General features: G+C 39.0%; 1 protein-coding gene across 1 annotated transcript in view; it reads left to right on the top strand.

Annotated features, from left to right (window-relative positions):
- Positions 1-14,719: 14,719 nt before the first annotated feature.
- Positions 14,720-27,392, top strand: part of tox3 (TOX high mobility group box family member 3) — a 40,460-nt gene continuing 27,787 nt past the window's right edge. The window contains exon 1 of the mRNA XM_053427501.1: positions 14,720-15,469. Within this exon, the coding sequence (XP_053283476.1) occupies positions 15,368-15,469 (102 nt within the window). The 5' untranslated portion in view covers positions 14,720-15,367. The remainder of the gene's footprint in view (positions 15,470-27,392) is intronic.

Genomic DNA, 27,392 nt, shown 5'->3' with positions numbered 1-27,392 from the left:
ATCTATTAGTTTTAGGAGTTAACTGTCTGACTTCTCCCCATTTATTTAAACGATGGTCTATAGTTGTGTGGTGTTTGTTTTGGTTTACATTAGCCATTTATTTGACAGCGGTGTGTTCCTCTCTGCCTCCACGTGGCCGTCCAGCAAGAAATATGCTGCGAGAAATAACTGCACGGTGGATTTGGATTGAAATTAACTGCCTGCTACAAATCAAAGATGTGTCACTCAAGAGCGGACAGCCCCTGGTTAATTTATGAGCGCTGAGATGAGCCTCTTTCTCTTCCAGGCTCATCTATATCAGCAAATGGCACATTTATATTCAGCAGAATATGAGGTTACATTTTGTTTTACACCTGTGTTGACATTTAATTCATAAGACAACGGCCAAGAGGGCAAGGCTATTCTCAGGCCCATTTTAATGTATTTCAGCATTCAGCTATCATAAAATCGAGCCACGATTTTATTGTGATAATGGAAAAGTAGACTGGAAAAGTGGATTTGGAATTGGTTTGCACATAATATCTTGTGCTATAAAAATGAGATTTGCAGCCATAGGGGAAAACAAATCAAGATCCTTTCTTCAGTTATTGGACCATGGAAGAGAAAATGCAGTTATTTTAATGTAGCTGGAAAATGATGCTGTGGTCATAGTGCCCATTCAGTATGTCCATCTTGGTGCTCAGAGCATGATGTGATTGTCAGGCAACAGACATGAATCTCCAAAAATAGTTTTGGAGTTATACAAGTACTCTGTTTAACAGTTCCCTTAAATATTATTCAAATTATAAATCTTGAAGAAATAAAAAGAAAAACTGTTTCTTAGGTTTCTTAGATACAATCTGTGCACATACCCAAATGAACTAGTGTCCTCAATATGACCAGACTAGTAGATTGAAGTAGCCTGCAGGTTCAGGCCTGTAGCACTTCTATTTGTATGCAATGGGCAATATGTAGACTTAGATTTGTGTCTGAAGGCAAACAACCCTCAAGCAGCGCAGTATTTCATTTCATGCTGAGCATTCAGTTGCACTGGGCATAAATATTCATGAGGATTCTTACAAACCCATGATATAAACATAAGAATATGGCCAGTGACAGGCATTAGAGAATGGTCACATCGGATCAAGCAGAATAACCTGTCTTTGATGCTTCAGAGGTATCAGCATTATTACTATGATTAAAGGACATATATTTTTAATACATCTCTCCCTCAGCTTGGCATTAACAAAGTAGAGTAAATGTTCGGGATGACTAGAGATGTGTTTGGTAACACAATGCCAATATTGACCTGACATCCTGGGACAATATCAAGGGCTACCTTAGCTTGTAAAACCTATGTTAAGGACAAGTTCATGTATGTTGAGTTCTTTTTTTACTTTTTAATGGAGGCCACAATTCCCATTTATTTAAGTAAAGCTTATGGCGCAGCTATATTTATCATGTTTAGTTTATATTGTTAGCATACTAACATTTTCTAGTTATCAAAATGCACTCAAGTACAACTTTGCAAATATTTGTTTGTTAACCAAAACATTGAAAAAGTAAAAAATATGACCTAATGATTAACAAAAGTACAAATTCACCAAGATTAGTTTAATTTAAAACCATGTATGTAAACTTAGTTATGGTGCTATAGAGCAGTGGTGAGGAACCTCACACTACTTGTCTGTATAAAGCCAGCCACACAGTTCAGATATATCAACCCCCTGTAATAATAATAATAATAATAATAATAATAATAAAGAAAACTAAAAATAGTAGCATGTTCTTTAGGGTGTTCCCTTTTGTTTGTATACCTGTCAGGTCAAGGTCTTGGTCTGGACGAAGCACAATCGTAGCCGATACGAGTCACTGCTGACATGCATCATGGTGATTGTCAGGAAAAAACTAGTAGATTCCAAATGTTGTCCTCTCCAAGAGAAATCTAGAAAAAAACTCTTATTTTTGTTGAAATAAATGACGGACAAAGTAAATCTCTGCATTATGAACAAACACTGTGAATTTGTCTAAAACACAAAAACATTTATATGTAAAGCAAAAAAGAGCTATGTACAACAACCTCCCTCTGCTTGAAACTGGAACTGGAACGTTCTAGGAACTGAATGTGTTTCCTGAGGATTCTTCTATTCAGAGAAGTACTAAAGCTGCATCTCTGTTAAGAACAACCTACTGCTGTGAGCAGCTCTTTTCAAAACTGACCCTCGTAAAGACTCGGTTCTCTTAAAATTGACTGAACCGAACCTTGAAAACCAACTGTGAGTAGCATCATTATCAGTTGTGACTTTAGAAACCTTTCCGAGAAGAAGCAGTTTCAGATTTAAGTGTTCAATAATTTAACATGGCACTCAAAGAATGAAGTAAAAACTGAGGAAAAGTCCTGATGATCAAAGTCGTAAGGATTCATCCTCTGGGAACCTTGAATATCTGTACTGTATGGCAATCCATCCAACACTGGTCAAGATAATAAACTAAAAGCTTAAAAAATGTCAACCTGCCAGTGGTGCTCGTGTTAAATGCAAGGGATCACAAAGGCAGAACAACTCCTCCTGTTGGGATCATGAATATCTATAGTGAAATTATCTTTAATGGTTCTCTGTAGCGTCCTGTTGCTCATGTTATTGTGCCTGCTTGTACTGCATAGGTTGTTGCAAGTGAGCATCCAGGGCATCTGTCAAAACAGTCACACCATGAAAAAGACTGAACGGGATTGAAGAGGAAAAAGCCCAAATATTATTTTAGTTTAAAATTATACAGTATATAATTAATATATAATATTGGTATATAATTAATATAGAACGGCAGTATAAAAGTGTGGAATGAGGCCTGATATGTGTGAGTTTGATTAATCTTTAAATGTGGTTAAGTGATTTTAATCAGCAACAATTTTTTTTCAAATACTACTAATATTTTCTCACAGTGCTGCTAGCTGTTCGTTCTGTGTGTGTACGTTGGAAAAAACTCTCATTTAAATACAAAGCCCTCACTCTGTATTTGGGAAACAAACACCCGGTAGTAGCAATTTCCATGGCGATAGTAAATCTATATATAACAGTGCACTTATTTTCTGTTAAACATTACCTGTTAAATCTAAATTCAAATGATGTAATCATTCCTTTGCCTTCTACTGTCAAGGGATGTGAGAACGACCTTAAAAAAGTGGCCTCAGATATCGTCTCTACCACTTACTGTTACTGTTCCAGGACGTAACCACTACTATTAGCCACTGGAAATGCGTGTTTGCTACTACAGCTATCTCACACGAAGTTATGCCTAAAATCATTTAGCATGAATATTGGAGGGTGGAGCTGCTGAAGGACCAGGAAGCGGGAGGTGTATATGTTTTGGTGTTGATTTTGAATATCAACAGTCATTTCCAAATTGCTTCCCCTACCATTCAGTGTTTTGCTATCGGGTCATAGGGCCAGTCAGTAACTGCAATAGAAACTGTTAAAAAATATGGTAGACTGAAGCTAGAGCTCAAAAGTAGTTTTGATAGCTTTATAAGACACAGCAGTGCAATTAATGTAATGACTTTTATGATTTTGTTATCTGTCATCACTCCTCTCTCTTACAGATTACTTGATTCTGTCTTTCCACTGTCCACTTTCGAAGCCATAAAAAATTACTGGAAGACACCAAATGTCACTCTGCAAAAATAACTTCCTGCAATGGAAGAAATCTGTCTTATATTATTGCAGCACAGCACAAAAAGATCTTTGATGCTTTTTATGTTCCCAGTTCAGTCCTAACTCTCTTTAATGGTAGTGCAGCACATACAGCTCATGTAGAAACATGTCTACACAAAGATACAGAATATTGAGTTTGAATTATACCTTATTTTATACCTAAATAATAAAGTAAGATTAACAAACAGCTGAAACCAACCACAGTTAGGGAGACGACTAACAATCTGCTCAAATGTAAATGATATGCAAACCCACGATAATGTGCCTTGATTGATTCCGATGAAGAAAGAAATTGTATGATTCATTTTCTAGACCTTCCTGGTGTTTTGATGCTTACACTGTCCGGAAAATAGTTAATAATCTGTGAGACAGGTGATAACTTCCCTTTTCTTTGTGTGATAAGTCGATTGTTACCTTGTGAACACTGTAATTTACATGTGAACCAAAACAAAGAGCTGCTTCATCTATGGCAAACAAAAATAAGTTTACCCTGACATGTAATAGAATAACAGATTGCATTCTACAAATAACAGCCTGCAACTATTAATCATAACGCATAAGACGTTCATTATAAAAGCAAAACTCATTACACTGGACCATTAAGAATTTGTGTTGGACACATTTATTATATTTTTTTACGAGCAAAGCTTTCTAAAGTAACAGATGTTCTGCCAAACCACACAGTTATTAATGTGTTTTTGGAATTCTCTCTGTTTTTAAAGGAGAAGCCATGAAATGTATTGTTCTGATTATTCTACCATTCAGTCAAATAAAAAACTAAATGAGACCCAAAAGTACTGAATGATATTTGTTACATTACCATCGATATTGAAAGAATAATGACGTACATTTAAGTACTGCAAATTTTGCAGGTCAGTTTATCTGGATAACAAAAAATGCCACATGTGCTTATAATTCCCCCTGTTACTCCTAGTGGCATTTCATTTTATTTACCAAACATGTGTATCTTTGATACCTGCTATCCCAGTGCAATAGGTGGAAAGGGAAACTCTTGTTGCAGACAGCCTTTAAAAATCTTCTCTAGAAAATTGTTCCTAATAAAATCTGCTGACCATGAGGTGGACACAAAATCAGGACGCTCATCTGTGTGCTGTAGTTGCTGCCCAGCATGAAGAGCCATTAATGGCTTAATGTGGCTTTAAATCAGCAAGTCAGTAATTGAAGTGAAGCACAGACCTCATCCCCTCTCTGCAAATGTGCCAAACAAAATACAGACATGAAGTAACTGTAGGGAACTGGGAATTGTAGTAAGTGGGAAAAAATGTGGACTTTTGCGATTTCCTTTAAGTCATTATGTACCTTTGATGGCTGCTTTTTAATTAGGTTGTATTTTGCAGGTCATGTAGCCTCATAGAACAATATATGATTTGTTATTTTGATGCATTTACTTACTTCCTGTTTATGTATATACATGTACAGTATGTTTAAAGGCTTTACTCATTAATTTATTAACCTGACATTTCTTTATGTTGCTTTTTTTTGCCTTACACTGTCCTGATGTACATACATTTAACACAAATTAAAAGAAATTTTTTATTTATAAGACAATAATTGAGGCATATAATGTAATTACTTTGTAGGTTTGCAGAAACGTCAATCAAGGACATATCTTGGAATCACTTAATAGGATATTGAAATATCCTCTTGCAGCATGAGGCGCGGAAGGCAACTGCTAATTAGTATGAATGACGAGTGCTAAGATGACTAATGCAGCTGAGGACAGGTTTTAATTGAGAATAATATAATGAAGTGTCCTGCAGATTTGTCAGTACGTAGTCCTCGTTTCTTATTGGTCCACAAAGGTGCAAGACTTGTAATAAAAGCCAGCGGTCAATCCAGCTACAAAAAGGTTCTTTTTTTTCTCCCTCCTAATGCAAAGATGTTATTTATTCTTGGTTTATTTGGGACAGAAGCAAATCATTTAATTATCTGTGCAACTCATGAAGAGAATAACCACATTTATTTCCTGATTAACTCGTCTTTGCAAATTGGCATGCTTACACGTAATGAATATCAAGTAGGAAGTTAGAAATCAAAACATTAAATCTACTCATGTTTTGCAGATAATATTTGGTACCAACAGTCTCTGAACATTTTCACATGTCCATGATATGAAAACATGTGATTCAATAGTAAAAAGAAACTAGTTTACCTTCAATGTCTAACCTCCCTTATCACTGCTGATAAGAGTAATATACTGCAGGTAATGGGCCCCAAGAGCTCGGCATAAAACACAAACACATTGGTTGGAGGGAGGTAATAAGGGTGAGCGTGGGCGGTGGGGGCGGAAGCCATGGCAGGTTGAGATATTACAAGATGCTGTTTGTATTATGCAGCAGACTCACATCCAGTAGTGTCTCAGTTTGGTTGCAGGGATCTGTGATGAAGCAAACAGATTCCTGATATGATGGGTCAGAATTATGACCCTGCATTTTATCATTTTTAGAGTATATTTGTTACCTACATTGATACATTGATTATAAAAAATATAAAATATTGCAGCATAGTTTAGAAACATACACACCCACACGTGTATTTATAAGGTACCATGTGTCCAAGGGATGTTTGTTTATTGTCGACCTCTGTGATAAAATTCTGCAGTGTCAATAAGGGAAATGTTTGAACCAGCTGGCCTTGTCCTGGAGTAAATTATGCTTTTTGGCCAATCTCTGTCACCAGGCCAAAGTAGGGCCTTGATCAGGGAAGTGACCAAGAAATGAACAGTCTCTTTCAAGCACAGCTTCAAAAGTCCTCTGCAGAGATGGGAAAACCTGTTGGAAACATGATCATCACAGCAAACTCAATCAATCTGGCCCTCGTGGTAGAGTGGCTCCATGGAAGCCCCTTATGACAGCCCACTTGAAGTTTATCAACAGTATTTTAAGGAGTCTTTTGCACATGGACGAAGATTGTCTGGTCTGATCAGACAAGAACATCTATATAGGCATTTAAAGATGGCAGTTCAAAGATGATTCCCATTCATTCTAATGGTACGCGAGAGGATGTCAGGTAGAATGGGTTAAACTGTCCAAATCCAAGTGTGCAAGCTTGATTGCTGCAAAGAGGGTTTTTTGAAAAATTACTGAGTTGAACATCCGAAATAATGAGATATATTATATTGCAAAAAAATCATGTTATTGAGAGTAGATTAATAGGAATGACTTTTAAAATGAAATCTACAACAAAGTAAAGTGTTCAAAATGTGAAGGGGTCTAAATTCTATTAAAAACCACTGCACACTCACACACACACATGTGCAAATTATATATATATATATATATATACTCAGTTTCAGTTTATATACACAATCATATGCAATACAACCACCATACCATCTATCTTTAAAAAGCTCATTATGTTCAGTGGTGACATTGTCAGAAATGTGTAAAAATCAATTACATATTCCTGTAGGCATCATAAAAGTCGAGTTTATGCCAGAGCAGTTGTATTGAATTGCATTAGACTGTGTGTTTGCATGCTCCAAAGCCTTGGGGTACTTCGTCTAAAACAACTGGCAGGATTTGATTGATCACTGCACTTTTATGTCATTTCTGTGAACTAATAAAGAATATAATTCACCCAAAATGTTGCCCTTTTGTAAATGAATTTGATCAACCATAAAAACGTGCTTGAGTAAGAGTGTATCTTCCGCAAGGGCGACGGAAGGATATAGCTGATGTGTAGTTGACTCAAGGCCAAAAATGCATTCTCTACAGAGAGACATGTTCTCTGACCTTCTAAACTGATTATCACTGTAGTAACAGCATTGATTAGGTTTTATTTCTCCAGCCTTTGAAATTCTTTAAAATTAAATGTGGATATTACTGACCTCCACAATAATTATCATATTTTCTATGGGGCATGTCTTCAGAACAATGGCAGAAGTTGTAAGTGAATTGCATAATGATTTGCTGTGAGGTTTGGAGTGTGTTATCCCCTCATGTTTTCAGTGTCTAGCTGCAGGCCACTGTCTATCTCTGAGTGAGTGTCAGACTAAAATGTGTCACTGATGAGTGTGTGTGTGTTTAAGTCTCAGTAGAGTGGCAGTTCTTTAACACTCCAACAGAAACGACCCTGAAGTCTTTCTACTATGCTCATTTTTGTCCTCTAATGGCATGTATGATGTTTGTCTGAGCAGAGAACGCTTCACACTCTGAAGTCAATAACATTTTGCTCCACCTAGGTTGTCTCATACTTCTGGACAAGCTGGACATCTTATCGCTTGATAAATTGTATTATTAACATCTTTACAAGGAAAACATAGGAATCATGTTTTTCTATGAAACAAAAAGTCTCATTATAGATGATGTTCATTTATCACTTAACGGCAAGGGAATTTCCAAGGCCAATGCACGTCAAGGTAAAGTTAGTACTAATGCTGTCAGCACAGTTCAGATTTCAAACGACAACTTAAAAATGGTTTTCAAGTGAAACAGATGTTGAGCTTTCCCAGGTCAGAGTATTTATCATTAATTCACGAGCAGCATATTAAAAGGAGGAACAAATTAAGCATTTCCACCAACCAAGAATTTTCTCATGTACATGACCAGTCACTTGGCTTCAACTAGCTCCAGTGACATTCAGCCGACACTTCAACTGCTTTCATCTCTCATTTTAAGAGTTCATTGCTTTCAGTGGCTACACTTCAGCTCATCTCGATGAACATATTCTCCATGTGAATATGTAGAATCCGTAGGCTAGGGACAAGATGTGAGGGCTGGAATTCTACTGGCTTCCTTTTCTAGTTTGACCAATCTCGTTGGAGGCTTTGGTGGCCCGCAGGTAAACAGTCTGTGTGGAAAGCAAAAGAGTTGGACCACATTTACTGAAATGCATCAGCTTTTTAATTTATCTGCATGCATATATAAATAGCTCTTTTTAGGGATTAACCAAAATATTATCTGGATTTGTGATAAAAGAACTAGTCTAACTGTAAACAGTTAACTTTCTTGAACCTAGGCTACATCCACGCTACTAACTTTTTGCATGAAAACGCATCAACTCTGATACGCCTTGTGTCCACACTACTCTGGAATTTAAGGGCCTCTAAAACTGAGAAGTTTGGAAACACTGCTGGCCACATTTTAGTTTGAAAACTCCTGAGCTGTGTTTTAGTCTTGAGGGGCAGAAACTAAGATGTTTGGAAACAATGATGTTGACACTGCTTGCTGATTGGGTCTTTTCGGTCACGAAGCAGCCTTTGCTGATTCGTAAGGCTCCTATCACATGCCCCCCCAACCTTACGGAAGAAATCACCCAGCACTAGCCTCTGCTAATAGTGTAGAGCGCAAAATGGAATATCAATTACCAACATTACTGATCCTGTTGTTTTTGCTAACAGCTGTTGTGCTATTACATTCTGCATTTTACAATGATGCAACTGCTAACATGCATAGGACACAAGGTTATTGACGAGCAAGTCCTTTCTCCAGCATATCTTCCTGTTTACACCAACACACACACAGTGTTCGTGAGTAGTTACATGATGTGTGTTTTCAGGCATGTTAGTATGGACAGGGATTAGAACTGATCCAAGGTCAGAACGCTTGTGTGGCCAGAGATAGTTTTGGTTTTAAGAATGAGGAATTTTATGGCCTTATTGTTTATCTGAATATTCTTCTCCTTCTAATACTTTAACTGATACTTCAGCTTTATACACAGTTAAATCAGTTAACATGTCAACTTTATTCAGTAGTTACAATCAAACTGAAACTTCAGCTACTTCTCAAACTTCTTTTAGTTCTTCCATTTTACTACTATTCTTTTACTAGTGGCATTTCTCACTTCAACTTCAGTATTTTTCATTATTATACTAAAATACATTTAGTATACAGTAACCAACTGTTTTTGTAGCAATCACTTCCTATATGTTTGTTGTTGATTTATTCTCATTATGCAATTTAAAGATAACAAATCTACATATAATGCTTGTAAATAAAACGCCGCTTTTCTTATTTCAGGTGATGGTGACAGCAATAATACAAACGCTGAACATGACAGGTACCTTTGTCTGACTTTAAATTTGATTTAAAAGAAATAAATATGTGATCGTAAATCAGACTTTTGTTATGCAAAATTCCCTTTGGCAGAACTTCATCAGTGACGAACATCAGAAAACTATTATTTGTGCAGGTGTCGTAACAATGACAGCATCACACCCTTAAAATGAGGATGGGTTGTACAGTAAATAAAGATTATTTTGTTAATTAATTATTTTTGCATTTATTACTCATTTGTACATGCATATAATTACTCTGTACCACTTTAATTGAATGTGAGTAGGAGCCAGCAGAAGATAATTTGTTTTCACGTTACCAAATGGTTCCAGAGCTGCCAGGCTGAGAGGAAATGACATATGGTAGGAAAGCATAATTCATCTGGCTGAGACACTGATACGCAACCATCAGAAAGGAAATTAATTCCACTCCCTTGCTGCACAGCCAAACAACATTAAAAACAGGAATAAATAACAACACCGACCAAACTACACACACGGCACTCTTGTCGTATTGAAATCCAAGCATGCAATAACTGGGCTGGATTGGGGATGTATTGGAGCCTGCATATCTGATATGTGTTGTGTGGGAGAGTGCGTAGGGTTTTTTATGTGTCTGCATGTGCAAGAGTGAATGAGATTTGATTGGGTGGGCGTTTCAGTGTGTGTAGTATATGAAGGCATTGCTTAGTTATGCATGCAAGAGCCACTATCAAACGGGAACATGACGAAAAATGTTTTGCATATGCATCAATGTGTCCATAATTACAAAGTAGATTTCTTGGCCACTATCATGGATTGTTGACCATCTCTAAGTGAGCACTGGAGAGTGTTCAAATGAGGATTATCTCCTCCAGCACAGCATAGCACAGTTTAGCACTGTATGTCATTGATTAAGCTTGCGTATATTACATGCCAACACACTTCCCACTTGCATAGTGTCAGTTTTGAAAATCACCATAATGCAGAAGGAAAGATGAACATATATATTGTCTGAATATGTAAAGAAATACTGTATATTTTTTCAAAATAAAACAAATATAGCTCCTTGTGTTATGTCTAGTATATATGTTATATATTAGTCAGTGTGTAAAGTAGAATTATCTTACAAAGCTGAATTCAGAGATGAAATAAATAAATAGTCATAAGGGCACATGTGACCCTTTTCTATTATATATCTGAGGACTTTCAGTAATAATCCCCATAGTTGAAGGACAGGAGCTATATGACCTCCAACTCACCAACTGAAAAGGAACAAAACAAGTAGAAGTTGGGTCTGAGATTTTTTTATATTGAATAAAGTAAAAGTTCATCCAGAGTACAAAGCATTTAAGCTAAAAGTGTTGTAATTTTAAACCCTAGATCTAATTTTTGTTAAATCTTATCAGTATACAAATATTTAATTCATGGGGTAAACTAGTCAAAGTTTAACACCTTAACATTCAATATATCATAACATTATAAATAAATGACCCTCAATCTCTGGTTACAGTTTGACAAGCAATTTAAATGCATCGGGATTACATCTGAGTGCATCCTATTAAGTTATTATTTCAAACTACAGAGCTCGGTTCTCCCCACGGACAGTGAATAAGATGTGACACTGCTGAAGCTGGAGCATGCAAAAGGGAGAAAGGTTCATATTACATAGTCGTTGATGTTCATTAAAACGGAACACACCATTCAACAGAATACACAGAACACATTTTGACATATTTCAAAGCAGAGATTTAATGGTAAATAAAAAACAATTCAGACAATTTACAGACAAATATGATACAACAGCAAAGCTTTGCTGATGTATCCTCATGGCCGGTAGCATTGATTTTCATGTTTATTCTGACCTCTTCTTTCCAGTCTAGAGAGCTGACTGTGACAGGTGAATGAAAAATCTGTTTTTGTGTGCTCACTGCACAAACAGGACTGCTGTGAGCAGTAAATGCACCACTTCTCTATTTGTGCCTCTTTTTGTATTCGTGATAGAGATTCACAATGTACATGGAAATGATAACCTGTTACTTTATTACACTTTTGACATGTCACGGGGCGGGAAAGCACACGTGTAATTAATGGCATTAATTATGGCTGTGTTCCATTTCGGAGTGCATGTTCCCTGGTATTGGTATTGTGCATGCTGTCTTACTGGAACACTTTAATATGACAAGGCCATTATTAATGTTATTAATTACACCTGTAGTTTTCCCACTATGCGAAATCAAAATGTCTGCAGTGAAAGAGGTTACGCTTCGTATAGACTCTGGGTGGATTGTCACTTTAAATTTCAGCTAATGAACCCTTCATCCTGTCTATTAGTCACATTATATATAAAATGTCCTCATTATCTTTCACTACAATACAGGCATATGTTTTTATTTATTGCATGATTTCCATTCAAAACTAAATATGTAACTTTGTCCCTTAGGGGTCCCTCAATCGAAATGATAAGACCTGGTGATGACACCGTGAAGCAGCGTGGGATCATGGGAGTTGTTGTCTTAACCACCAAACCTGTCTGACGCAACCCAGAAAAAACAAAGGTCTGATTGTTTTTAGACATTTTAATGAAGAATTGTTACATATTTTATCTTGAATGAAAAATATCATGTTTCTGAAATCTCTAGACAAATCATAATTATGCCCTTTAACACTGTCAATATTTGTTTACTGAACACACTTTTACTTTCAAAGCCCTGATTTCTATTCCTTTATGATTTTCCTATTACACCAACCTATCAACCAGTAAACAACAAACTATTTTTACTTCTTTTATTCATACATACAGTACAGCTTCCTGTACACCTGATGAGACGTTCTTAAAGTAGGTGGGCTTCTATAGATCCCTGGTGTGCACATATTCTCCTCCAATGCTGTGAAGTACTTCAACAGAAAAATAATATCTCTGATCTGATAGTCTGGAAATAACAGTCTCCAGCAGCCACCTAGAAGTAACACTTTCACAAACTTGTCTGAGACATGCATTGGGAGAACTGCATTGTACGCACACTGCATATACACCGCGGGCATTTATAGTCAAGTGGTGAAGTGCACAGGGTTGTGTCATGCATCCAGGGATGCACAAGTGGTATTGTATGAATCTCGTCGCGTTGAATCACCACCACAATATGACCTGTTTAAAACACACATGTGTATTCATATCAAGGAGGTTCACATTTAAAAAACTACAGCTCGTATAACAGGAACAGGGTGTTTTGTTTTCTCAGGGTCACCACCACCTCCACATAAATAGCCTATTATTGCATCTGACCATTATTTTTGTACGGGTTCTCAAACAGGGGTGTTGCCGGGGCTGATTTCAGGTTTGTGGAGAGAGATGTTACATGAAAAAGCCCTTCAATCTAGAAACGGTAACTCACCACAACATATCATTTTACAAATTAAGACCTGACTATAGTGCATTTGGATGATTACATTGTGTGACTACACATGAAAGGGTAGTGCATCTGGATATATTATATACAAAAATCAAGTAAAGGTGCAGAAAGTGTAAGCAGAAAGAAAACAGTGTTGCTCACATCAAAGTTATATGTGTGTGATTAATGCGGTCAAATGGAGATCTGGACCCCAGGTGATGCTTTACATTAATCTTTGAACATAACAACACCAGCAAGCAATTACCAAGCTAGCCCAGCATCCACATCACAAAAAAGAAAATCATGACTGATGGCAATGATAATTTAGTGGCAACAGGGAAATGTGCACCCAGAGCCTTTAAGTCATATAAATGGTCAGTGGGAAATTCTGGATCCTGCTGTGACTGCTCTGGACAGTGGGTTTAACTCCAATTCTCACTTTTTTTTCATTTTTCACTACCATGGTTTCATCCCCAGATTGCTACTGAGCAGACTCTGGCTCAAAATGCGTAAAAAGGCAGCGCTCGTATCTGAGATAGTTTTGCTTCTTTTACGGATAGTAGGAGGAGTCGTCCATCTTTATTTATTCAGTCTATGGTTGAAGCAGTCAAATAGCTTAACTCTTATAGACGACTGTGATAGAATTCACTTGTTACCTAACCAAGTGTGCTTGTATTACGCTAGCATAATTAGCTTAGCCTTAGCTTGTCGATAGCAGTAAAACAGCCTAAGCCAACTCTGAAATCGAGAACGGCCGATCTTCAAGGTGTAATGGAACAGTTGAAAAATGTATAAGTTAGCCAGCTAGCCATTGTTAGCAAAAACAGTTCATAATAATGCATTATGCTACATTTCACGCATTTTAACACCGTAGTAAAACATCCACAGACAGTAATTGGACATTTCTAATGTGTGGGACACATTTAACGACAGAAGTGCAAATAAACAGTAAAGATTACAGCTTTTACTACAAGTGATATACAGAGGGTCTATCTTGGATTTCGAAAGTCGGGGGTGGTGAGGTTCCCCCGACCTTTCAAGTTGAAATTCTGACTTGAGGGGGTGTTACGGTTGCAACCTTTGATTCTGGGGGCTGGAAATTCTGAGTTTGAGCCCCTTGTGTATTAGATTACAGTACATTACATTTCATTTAGCTGACGCTTTTATCCAAAGCGACTTGCAATCAGTGCATTCAACCATGAGGGTACAAACTTAGAACAACAAGAACCAAGAAAGTACAATTTCTTCAAGAAAGCCAAACTACAAAGTGCTATAATTAATTGCCATCTCAGTGCTACTAAATTGTTAGGTTAAACTTTTATTCAAGGTATAGTCGGAAGAGGTGTGTTTTTAGTTCACGGCGGAAGATGTATAGACTTTCGGTATTAGCTAGCATACATTTGTGTGCCTCTGTCTCCAAAGCAAAACACAGCCCAACAACAAAATACACAAAGGACTGATTGAATATTTTTAAAACAACAACAACATGTGCACCTACACACACACACCGCAGACTGCCGTGGTAATAATTAAAGATCCTACTCCAACCTGTCACATGGACTTAAATGCAGTGTTTTCGTGGGCGGGGCTTGTTGTGTTTGGGGCGTGGCTGGCTTGTCCACACATTCCTGGCTGTTCATCAGTACAGACCAGTACAGACCTGTGGTACAGACCTATGGTACAGACAGGCAGAGCTAAAGGCTGCACAGGGACACCAGCGTGTGTACCACTTTATCTCATTACGCCATCTGTGGACTGTTGTTGTGCTTGTTCAGAAACTACAGACGCGGCATCGAACAGATGGGCTCGCGCGGACTGACAGTTTGTCAACTAGTGAACTAAGTTGGAGGGATGAAGTTGTGAGAAGCGCGGAGGATACGGACGGTACCCGCGTGAGGTTTTGTCTCACTCGTTATCATAAGTGGTTCTATTTCTTTTTTATTCTTCCTGAATGTGAAGGAGGGAGGTAAAAAAAAAAAAAAAAGGAGGTGGACCCACGCGCAGACGCCGGTCTCGTGGCTCCTTTGTATACACGGCAGCTCCCTGACAGACAGCGCGCCGGGCACAGTCCACCGTACATGTGGACTCCCTCAGACATGAACCAGGCGTGAAGAGGAGGAATATCCAAACTTTGACCTCCGGCTCGTCTCGTTTACCTTCCCCCCCGAAAGAGAGCAGAAGCCGGGGTCAGCACCGCCGCCTCCTCCTCCGTCTCTCCTCCGTGCGCTTGGATTGTAAACGGCAGAAAGTCACCGGGCTCCGGCTCCAGCTGCTCCGACACTCGCACACTCACCATGGATGTAAGGTTTTATCCGACCGCTGCTGGGAACACTATCCCCGGAGAGCCGCCCAACATGGATTTTGCCCACTGTTTGGGCTACTACAACTTCAACAAGGTGAGTTTCGGGAAGCCTCCTCTTGTTTGTGTGTTTGCGCGTGAGACCATCGTGCACCCCGGCTCCCTCATCCAACACTTTACCGCTGGACATGAAGCCCAAAAACAAGCGAGATGCTGATTCCCGTCCACTGCCTCATGTTGACCGATCGCCGATGCTGAAGTTAAGGGACATTTCCCTGCTTTGCCACAAACTTTGTTGTGGCTGTGTAATAAAGGAAAAGCACAACACAATGCTAGTGCAGTGGCGAAGTGATCCACTGTCATACAGCCAGCTCGACTGTAGTGTACTTACGTAGACATAGATCTACAGCTATAGTGATGAGGACAGTAACAACAATACAAAGAACAGATAAGTTCAAGCACTGGTTTTTAATTGGTGGGTCCGAGGACGTTCGGGGGTCTGTTCAAAGTTTCTAGATACATCCATTAAAATGATCATCACATTTGTGTGGGCATGGTGTAAATATTTGAATACATAATGAGTATATTTCTAAGACATTTCTCTTCTGTTATTCTATCACAAGTAGAAGTGTTGTAAAATAATTGGCTCTGTCAAATTATTCCATGGGACATAAATCAGAGTGTGACCGGAATATTTCCACTCTAGAAAAAATTTGACTTGGTAAATGGCAGAAAAAGACTAAACGCATAGTGGTGGAAGGGCTTGACTGCACAGTGCGATAAGCATGTGGAAAGGAACAGGGAGAATATGCAGTTAACACTTAATGAGCAACACCTCTAAAAGTAGACACCATGAGAGTATGTACACACGTCAACTGGTTCAGTATGATGAAGAGGACAAGTCGTGCACAGGAGCCGATGTTGGATTGCACAGTTCAACACACTGCTGGGTCATTGCATCAGTAGCCTGCATTGAACAAGCATTCAAATGTGATGGAAGTCCAAGGCAGAGAATCTGGTGTCAAGTAAACTCAAACCGCTCTTCACGGCTGTGATCCAGTTTCATGACCCTCAACATGATTGTGGTTAAACAGTGTGTTACAGACACGTGTGACTGCTATTTGCATGCAGATTTCTGTAAGTGCACAAAATAACATCCAAGTCATTCTCGCATATTAGAGGCAACTTTATTATTTTAAGTATTTAGACAGTATTAGTAAGTCTGGGCTGCTGTGTTCCAGTGTTGCAGACACTGCTTTCTCTGATTATCAGTTCTCAACTTCACACACACACTCGCAGTCAAAGACAAACAGACTCTATCTGCTCTGTTAAGAATGCGTTCATTGTCAGCATTGTGCTGTGTTGTTCACTTAATCTTAAACATGGCATCAGTAAACCCTCAGCCCGTCAGACCAACCAAAACGGCCACCCGACACAATGTTGCTGCAGAGCTGATACTTTCTGCATTCATAGTGTAACTATTAGTGTATCCACTTTGTTAGGACTGAATACAAGCGCTGCGGTTTCGGAGTTTCTTGTTGTTTTTTGGAAGTCTCAATTGTGAGGCAGAGGTTATGTAAAACCCATTTGATGGCTTGTGATGTTTTTGTCAGTGATGTAACACTATTGGCCAGTGATCCATCAGCAGCTTGACTCCCGTGTGAGAGAGAACATCACTATGACAGGGAAAAATAGCACAACAGCGACATGCTTATTTGAAAAAAAAAAAGTCTAAACAATGGTACCCCTACATCCCCCACCCCTTCTCCCTCGCACACACACACCTAGACACACACACCACCCCCTCCCAAATTATTCAGCCCCTTGCAATCTGATGCTGTTCAAAACAGTTACCAGGTTTCTCACTATTTCATCAGCTCTTTGTCAAGTGGCCAACTTGTCATATGTGCCCAATTTCATCATGTCTTCATCAGCCCTGAGAAATGTTAACTACGTTGCTTTGAATCGGTGTCAGAGTGCAATTTTATTCCCGCTCGTAAACTCCCCGGGTCAAGCGAAATTTTTCCAACTGCAACAGTAATTGGCCACAATGCAAAAAGGAGTTAGAGGGAGCGAGAGGACGGGTGGCGAAAGAAGGTGCTTATCCAGTATCTCTTAGCAGTTGTGTTGGGGAGACAGGAGGATATAAAGGATGTGTTTCATGCAAATGACAAAGCCTTTCCATGGTGAACAAATAGGTTGTTTTGCATGCATCTTTCAAATAAGCCTCCAGTTAATTTGAATCAACTTGCTGAAAGGTAGCACAATGCGCAGCCGTTAGTCATCCAAAAGATGTGGCATGTTTACAAGTCCCACGGAACTAAAGCCCCACTTCTTACATCTATTTATAAGCTGTCACCGCACCTTTTTGAGAAAAAAACAATTTCCACTAGATTCGCAGTTTTGATTTGAAAACCTAAAAAAAAACGCTGGCACAGGAAATGTTCAATTTTAATGACAACAGAGACAGAAGTTCCCAGAGGCGCTTTGAAAACATCAGAGATTCTTTTAAATTTACAGAATATCCAAACGAGTGGCACAAACTTAATTAGGTGCTGCAGTCATGACTAATGAAGCCGCCTGTTTCTTGGCACAGAGATGGGGGGGGGGGGGTTCTGAAGAGAAACACACCACAAATTTCACACAGACGACTGATGTTCAGCAAGAAGTCAGTGCTCTGCTGAAATCTGACAGAATTAATCTCTGCTCTTTTTATCGACTCTGCTTAAAGCAAACATTAAGGTTTATGTCTGTGATCTTTAAACATTAAATGCAGGGGTGTTCAGGTGGGTGACGGGGCTGTCACAGCAGGGTCCAGAGCTCTCTTAAACTATCTTGACTTAAGGTTGAGCACGGATCAGTTGCACTTAAGGACCTTACTCATACTGGCTGTTATTGGTAACTTAAAGTGACATGGATACATATATGTCAAAATAATGACCTGGACAAATTAGAGCCGTGTGCATGAAAACCATGCAGTGTATATAGCGGTGTGCTTTTGTTCATGCAGCTGTCATTTGTGCAATGTATTATTTTGGTGATGCCAGTGATGTGTTTTCTCTGGTTGTGAGCTCTTCAGTCTGACACAGCATTAACTAAAGACAGGGAGTTGTTTGGATTTGATTGGTTTCTGGATTTGTTGAAGTCACATTTGATTGACTTTAATGGTTTCATGAAAGAGACCCTGTGTTATTCCCACATTTATGGCCATCTGGTCTTTTCTTCAGGTTTAATAATGTTTCAGATACAGTATCCATTTAGTGTGGGCTTTCATTACCTCCAGTCAAAGAGAGACTGAAATCACCAACAGATGTACATACAAACTCTTCTCCTAAGCCGGTGCAAGCACTTCAGGTTTATTTGCAAAACTTGCACCAGCATCCTCTAGTCATCGTAACTCTTTGCAGTTGGTAATCGACCAAACATCCCAGCTTATTAATGGCACTTGAGCAGAGGCATGTGGACAAGTAGCTTCACAGCACATTGAAGATGGAAAATTGCTAACATATGTAGCATTAGCTGCTGTGTCAATGCTGATGTTGAGGATTGTGAGATGTACTGCTGCTTTGCTTCATACAAGATTTCAACCTTGAATTATTCCCATGGAAATCAGTGAAAATGACAAAAGAAATGACCTCTCCATCAACGTTAAAGAAAGTGATAAATTCCTGGATCTGCACCAAAATGTATTTAGTTATTCCCTGCAGCAGCAATTATCAGACGACTTTATGGAGCCTGTAAAATGTGGAGGTGTAACACTAACCTGTTCATGGTTCATGTGGCTCTAACCAAACCATGTACGGCATATGTACGGAAACCAAAAACAACAAAGTTTTAAGCAACTGGGGCATTGATCTTAGTGAGTTTCCGTACTTCTACAGCAGCAAACGGTTGTGTCCAAAACATTGTGGGCCAAGCTTCTTTTCTCCCTGCTGTCCCTCCTGCTCCATTGGGAGGGAAGGGGTTAAGCCTCTGCTCAACCAGGGGGCCTTGTGCATCTTTCCAGTGTACACAGCTGGTGCCATTTCATCACACACATTCTAAACATATCCAAACACAACTGAACGCGTGTGTGTGTGTGTGTGTGTGTTTAACCTCAGAGGCTGCCTGCTTTGTCAAACTCATCAGGTGATGGATATGACTCCAAGGTGCATGTTAAATGTTCAAATGTCCTAAAAGTGAATAGCTGACGTGTTTTGCTGAGCCTCTTAGTTGTAGCCTGTCAGGAGATTTGTTAAACACCTAATTTTCCCACCCAGATTAGAGTGTGTTATTTTTAGTTCACTCACTAGAACACACACATGCACACACTGTAACTCTGAGTTTTCCTGCAACTAAGAATCACGGCTCTGTCTACATGTTTCTCTCTACTGAGCAGATGCTTACCTTGTTTTAATGCACAGCTCTGCACTTCCTGTAATGTGTCGTAACATAGATTTCCTGTGAACATAGTTAATGATGGTTGTTATGATTTTACCCAAATCAGTGACAGAGGCATAATAGGTGAAAACTGGCATTTTAGGGCTTCACAGTGATTTTCAATTTCTGAAGAGGAGACCCAAACTAGACCTGTAAAAGCTTTGTTCTATTGAGTCTAATGCTGCGTTCACATCCAACGCAAAGTAAACGTTTTGCAAGATGAGATTACATACAAAGTCAATGTAAAGACCCAAATGCATTTCATGCCACTTGTGTGAGGCGGCGCAAATAACACAAATAATGCGATGCATAGATGCAAAATTTACATCATTCACTTCACCTGCTCGAGTTTAAGTTGAACTTGAACAGCATTGAGAATGAAACTCGCTCGAATAAGCAAATTATCCTGGAGCCAAACTTGCACGGGTAACCTAAGGTGAACATTCGCTTCGAGTTTGATGTGAACGCAGCATTCTCTTCCGATTCCTGTGGCACCACGCTATCACAGCTGTCATTCATCACTCTGCTGATCCTGTTAAGGTGTTGACATGTCATTTATGCATGTGCACAAGCACCATGATTCGTATGAGTTCAATTGGGCCTGTTTTACCACCGTCTGAACCTGTGAGAAACACACGACCAGTTTGCCTGCTTTGTTTATGAGATGGATATGACAATGAGGATCTGAAATCGTATGCAGACATAGTCCATTACCCAGATCAGCACTCGTAAAGACCCTCTGTAATCCTGCCATCGCTGCTCATAAATCTTCTTCATTACTTCTTGTGCCTTACTCAGCGTGGTTCATTTAGGGCAGACCACACACTCTAAAATTGTTCCACAACCGGTGTGTTTTGAGGAAACACTGGGCGTCACGTGTCCATCTGACATGGCAGCAGACCAAGAACAAGTCGGTCCTGTGCCTTAGGTTCTGATCTCATGACCAGGGACAAATTAGGGCCCAAATATAGAGAATTGAATGCCTACAGGTTGGATGTATTTATACAGAGGGTCCACCATGTGTGTTAGGCTTGTTTTTTAACCCTGTACTGTGTTGGTCCCCAGTGAACTGAAGCAACCTTCTCTTTCTGGAAAATGTGCAGCTACATGGTTGTTTGAGATAACATCTCTTTCAGGGATGCAAAGAGGATGAATGCACAGGAGAGACACATTTGTTATAGGATTTTGATCATGTACACAATGTCGCTACACAATCCATCACGCCTTGTTACTGCCTGAGAAAAAACTGTTTGTTTTGACATCCAAAGTCGTACATTCTTTTCCAGGTGTAGTCCGGAAGGAGTTGAACAGCTATTTAAGTGCACTGTAACCGATCATTGGTTTGTCTTCACGCTTTCTTTTTTTTGTCCCATTTTCCGATCATCAGATTAACAGTGGAGTTGAGATGTATAGTGCAATACAATCTGTCGTCAATAAATTAAAATTACTCTGCATTGTTGCTACTTTTCTCCAAAATAGAGTAGATGAACAAAACCATGAGTCACACAAGGACTGAGCTCCTCTCTGAGAAAGTCTTATTTTCTGTGTGAATACTGTGCTCCTTTGAATCAAACAAGATCTTTTTTATTTCCACCATGATAAACTGTTTTAATCTGGTTTTGGCTCAGTACATCTTTGACAGCCTCACCCTTGCTGACTTATTAAAAGGCAGGGGGAAGCCAGAAAGCCGCTTTTACCGTGAATTAGGCAGTTTTCAAAAGGACCAGTCAATCACTCCTGGTTGGCTGATTCAATAAGTGTTGTGTCCCTTTAGTGGTTAGCCTCGCTGTTAAGGCACATTCATTTTTAAAGCTTTCCAGAGAGGCACCCATTCCATGTTTCATAGATCTAATGTCCAATTCTCTTAATGGGCTCACAGAGCTGTATCAAAACATTCTGCTGTTTTCCTTTTAACTTGACTTAAGCCCTTGGCTCTTTTCAAGAAGCACGGGCCACTGACGAATGTTCCTCCTTCTCTCACACAGTTAAGGCTGATATTTCCTGCAGCTGACTAGTTGAATTCACTGCTTCTCTCTTTTTATATCAGACTTCTTCCTCCAGCAGTTTGTCATATTCGTTTAAGTCGGCTTCCAATTGGGTAAATGCAGAATGAAGTTATTATTCCTGTAACACATAAATTAGTCCTGTCAACCAAACTAGAAATATTTTCGGATTTAGGTTTCATTTTATGCTTTTATGGTTTGATTTATGATTCATATAAATATTAGTCACTGTTCCAGCCATTGTTCATGTATCAGTTTGAATCTGAATTTCTGATTCACTATCTCATTATGGGCTGTATATGTTAGTGTGTGTGTCTGTGTTTGGTGTGTTTTATGTTACACATTGAGTAATTCCCCTTTTCACCGGTCCCCGCCTACATCACACATTCCCATAATGCAGCTTGTTACCAAGTTGTACTAAAATGACCTGACAATAGTAGCAGGTGTGCAAATATCCCTCACACCTCTTGGACAAAGAGCTAAAAAAAAATGGGTGGTAAATAACTCTCATTTAAATGGTGAAGTAGGCGGAATGTTGGAGAAACCTGTTGCAGGGTTCCAGGAAGACTAACTTTCATTATAACCCTTTTTCACACAATAAAAACATGGCGTCCTTTAATTAAGTAACAGTTTTTTCTAGAATAGATTGATGTATACATTTCCATGGTAATGAGGAGCTGCACCAATCCGAGACGCAGCTATTTCCCCTGAGGATCATGGGTAGTCGCATTTGGAATCGTTTAACATTGCATGTTAGATTGTTTCACAATTTCGTAGCTTGTGGTAAGTCTACTTTTTATGCTTTCAACATTCTGGCTGATTATATAATAATAAATGAACGCTGTTGATCTTCATAGCCATCTAACCCTGCCACAGTTTGAATTAATCGTTTGAAATATTTGCCTTAGACAAAAGCAATATTCTCTGGCACTATAACAAAATATTTACTGCTATAGTTTATGCTCAGTTTGAATGATATCAAGATCTTAAAACAGCACACTGATGGAGGATTTTCTCACTGTAGAGCTAAGTCCCTGGGGAAGCGCGTATCTCCTTAGAAACCTATGTCATACAATGTATGTTGTCTTTATTATTTCTGTTCTGTAATTTACTGCCTTTCTCTGCAAAGTCACCTATACAATATCTCACCTTGAAGTACTTCTGTATTTGTGTGGACTGCACACTTGAGCATGCATGACTTTTGCAAGCATGAGGCAGGAGGTACTGGCCCGTTCAGTATTGATCTGAGAGGATTATTATTATTATCATCATTATCTCCTGACCAACAACTCTGACTTGTCTAACCACAACAATAAAAACATAGCTCACACTTTAGTTGTCTGGACTGGAATCTGTTGAGGAAAGATGTTTTGTAGAATAAACAATTTGAAACACTATTAACTCATTACATCAGTCTTATAACAGTCGTTTGCCCATAATTACTACGACAAGGAACCAAAATCCAGTCCCAATCTGGCATTGCATGTGCAGTTAGTATGTTAAATTTGAAAGTCCAATTTGCTTTAGCAAAAAAAAACATCTCTTCTTGCAGTTTAGTGCGTTTTACACAATAGCACCCTGATATAGCAAATCCAATATTTAGCACTAATAATTACCCAACTGTTGAAAGTGACCCAACTATCCCTATTCTCAGATTTTCCGTTACATTTCACGTTTTTTATTTATCTCTCTAGTTTTTGTAAAGTCATGTAATAAAAAGGAACAATTGACATGACCTCAGTAAAACCTCCACATAATAAACGTTCAGTCCCTGAAACATCAGCTTCTATTGTGAATGAGGTCCATGAAATATTTGAGGCAACCTCTGATATTTTCACGAGTGAAATTCAAGGCTCGTTCACAGCACAGCCTTGTTTATTGTGTGTGTGTGTTTCTTTCTGGCTTGTGGTTTTTCTCTTGAGGTCAGAGTGCGGGATGGCAGCAGTAGATGTAAGATCAAGGTCTGTGAGCACTGGCAGGGTTTCCCCGGCCGAACAGCCCCTGACGATTATTTCAAATGGCATTCCTTTCAAGAAAACTGATCCACTTCCTCATCTGTGGAGATTCTGACTCATGGTGTAACTTTTCACATACCTGAGCAGCCTTGAGAGAGACTCTTTATTTAATAGTCTACCTTACGTTTGTGTGTCTCCCGCTGATAAACAAGACGAGAAGCTGAATGATTACACTGTTTCAAAGGCATTACAGGCAGCTGATTAAAGTGTTAGGTCGGAGTTAGCCAAGGTTAACCGTCCATAATGAAACACTTTGAAAATAATGATACGCTGCATGGTTTTATGAAGGCTTGTGGCTGCTCAGCTCAGCGGTGGTGACCTTCAGCAGTTCCACGAGCTAATCGTAGCGATCCCGCAGCACCCCCGTATTTCGGAGAGTCCATTAGCTTCTGATATGCATCTAGGAGAGCAGCCCACGTACAAGGTCCGCCTCTGAAACCGTTTTTGTGTCAACTGTGGCTGACCATCTCTTAGAACTCTTTTCATGGGATGTGTCTCCCGTTGCTGCTCTGGACATCGTTGATGTGGATACTTTGCATAGCAGGCCATGATGAAGAAGCTAAGTGAGAAGAATGATTTAGATCTTTTTATTTTGTCATTAATGAATGACAAGTGGAGGAAACTTCAGTCCTTAGATTGACACCGTAATGATATCTACAGCTATAGGGACTTTTATAACCAGGTTTTACAAAGAAAGAAAATAGTCTTAGCACATTATCTCATCACAAGTGAGTATTTGTCATCTTTTATTGCAGTGCAGGCAGCCTGTTATTAAAAACAGCAGTATATTGTACACCTGGGTAGTCTGGATTATACTCTTGCCGGTACTTTACATTTTATATTGAAAACTGGCTGCTATCCACGCTATACAATTACTGAGTAAGTAATACGCATTTAGAAAGAGAAGCAACAATATTAGCTCTGGTAAACAAGTATAACGATCACAGCATGTTCATCGATCTGTAAAAAGCTCTGACTACACATTCTTGTATGTGTACTTTTAGATTATGAATGGTAAATGTACTGCACCAACCACTTTTAACGCTTCACACATTCAGACTGCGCTTCCATACTCTTTTTCTATATACCATTAATGCACTTTCGGCACTTGCCTCAAGCGCATTTAGGAGCTCAGTATGTTGCCCAAGGACACGTAGGAATACAGACTGGAGGAGGCAGGGGATCGACCCACCAATCTTTTAGTTAGTGTACAACCCACTCCAACTATTTAGCAACAAACGGCCATGTTATTTTCTTTATGTTGTTCATCGTTTCGCCTTGGGCCCTGATACGCAATATTCTATTGTAATAACATCACATTTTCTTTCTCAGAGGCAGATTGATAATTGGTAAATATGCACACTTCTGCTCATGGATTTGGAGTTACAATAATGTTTGCTGTAATTTAGCAGCCAATCTATTGTGTTTGAATACATTTGCTGTCGAAATGCGAAAGTGTAGTGTCCTTTAAAAGTATTTTGCTGATTTGTGGGATGTTCTGCTGCATGGGTGGTAGGGGTGCATCCAAATCGACGAATTATGCTTCTGGCATTCACACTCTTATCAGCTTTCAGTGATGCAGGAGTGAATTGTTATGAATCTGCATCCCAGTTTACCCAGTCCTATAACATACTCACTGGTTTTTTGTTGGGTTGTCATGAGCTAGAAAGATGACAGCTCTATCCTCAGCGTTTCTATCGGTTGGTATTCATATTTTCAGAGGGATACATCCCTAACAGAAACTAATTAACAAATAAGAATAATTGCCCTGTTCTTAAATCCATCATCAGCACAGTCTCCCATAACAGGCAAGCTTTAAGCAGGGACAACAAAGTAGTACATAAATCAAAGAAGTTTCCTTTGCCAAGTCAGAACCCCCTGGGAGGTACCTCGGTGCTTAATTAAAATCCAGAAGGATCATGTTTTAAGTGTAGGTGAGTGAGCACTGAATAACAATGACAAATCATGCCCCCGAGCATTAGTGTTGTGTTTTGGAGAATAATAACAGCATCTGACTTTGTTTTCTATACCAAATAAAATGAGATTTAATGTGAGAGAATGAAAAACGGTTCTCAGTGACACAGGGACTGTGGTGAATTCAGCCTCTCCTGGCGGCAGAACCTGCCAAAACCAGGATTGATGTATTAATCTCATAATTATCCACACATGGTAATAATGAACAGCTCATTATTAAAGACAATTTGATGGCTTAGCCTTTTAAGTGAATTGTTTATCATCCCCTTTAAGCCTTGTAATCCCTCACATTTATGTGCCAGCTACAGCATCTATCCATACTTGATATTGTCACAGGTCAAAACCTACCAGTATACAGTATATATAAAATTATGCTAGATGTTAAAACAAATGTAAGAATAACAACAAAATCAAGCAATATCTACCTAAATCTGAATTTCCATCAATAGCACTATAACAATGCACAGTGAGGAGGTATCCCACATAATTCATCTATCTCAGATTTGTCAAATGTTTTGCTGTCAGGTATTTGTCTCATGAAGAATAGTTTAGAACCATAACTTTTACTTGTAAGCAAAAATAAGTCTTTGAACTTATAATAAATAAGATTATGACTTTTATCATCATAATTATTTATTTTGAGTAATATCATATTTATTTTTGATATATTGTTTGGCCAAATCGTCCTGCTGTATTTTCAATAAACCACCACAAGCTACTGCTCATACCAGATTGACGACGGCTGTTCCAACAAAACTCTGCTTTGATTTTCAAAATAACTCTCCCCACCACTTAGATCTAAAAGATGCCAAATGATGAAATCCATGTAAAAGTTTGCAAAATGCCTCTATAGCATTTTTAAGACTTAACATCCTGTAATTCAAAATTACTATTTGCATCAACATGCTGTATGCTGTTTGTATTGTGGGATGTCAGAGGCCACGGTGGCAGTATTCTGGGCCGTTGTTCTCCCTGATCTTTGAGCTTCTAGATCTGACAGTTCTGCAGTCAACAGTGCGAACCAACATAGAATGTTCTCTGGGCTACAGCCAGAGACATTGTGGTAAATCACTGGAGGAAACACGATGCCGAAGCACATTTCAGGGACAGCAATTGAAATATAAACTGTCCTACATGTAGCACTTTATACAGCTGTTTCAGCAAGCATCATAATTCTGATGTGCACTGACTCTTAGGAGAGGCTAAAAAAAGAAAAGTACATTAAAAAGGGAATGTGTGTAGTTATCAGCAGAAAAAAAAAAACTCTCTCAAGTCAAATCCGCTCAATTACAGAGCTCTGGAGAGCTATCCCCAAGCAAGCCTTCCACTGGCTCATCAGTCACAGCAAATTGCAGTGGTGAATATTTCAAACTCAACAGATTTGAATAAAGACATCATGATTATTTCAGTATTGTACAGTATCCTCCAATAACTTCTGCAGCCTTTAGCTGAAGCCAGCATAAACTGCATGACTCCTGATTTAAGAAGATGGGGAGAAGTTTGAGTTAGGCAAAGCAAACACAAGGGGCTGTCAGTCAATGTGGCGAGCTAATTGGGTCGATCTCTTCAGCGAGTTGAATGAAAAGATTAACTCTCCCCATGCGTCTGG

This window comes from Pleuronectes platessa, chromosome 1 (assembly GCF_947347685.1).
Source record: "Pleuronectes platessa chromosome 1, fPlePla1.1, whole genome shotgun sequence".
Taxonomy (NCBI): domain Eukaryota; kingdom Metazoa; phylum Chordata; class Actinopteri; order Pleuronectiformes; family Pleuronectidae; genus Pleuronectes; species Pleuronectes platessa.
This window is presented reverse-complemented; position numbering and strand designations above follow the sequence as displayed.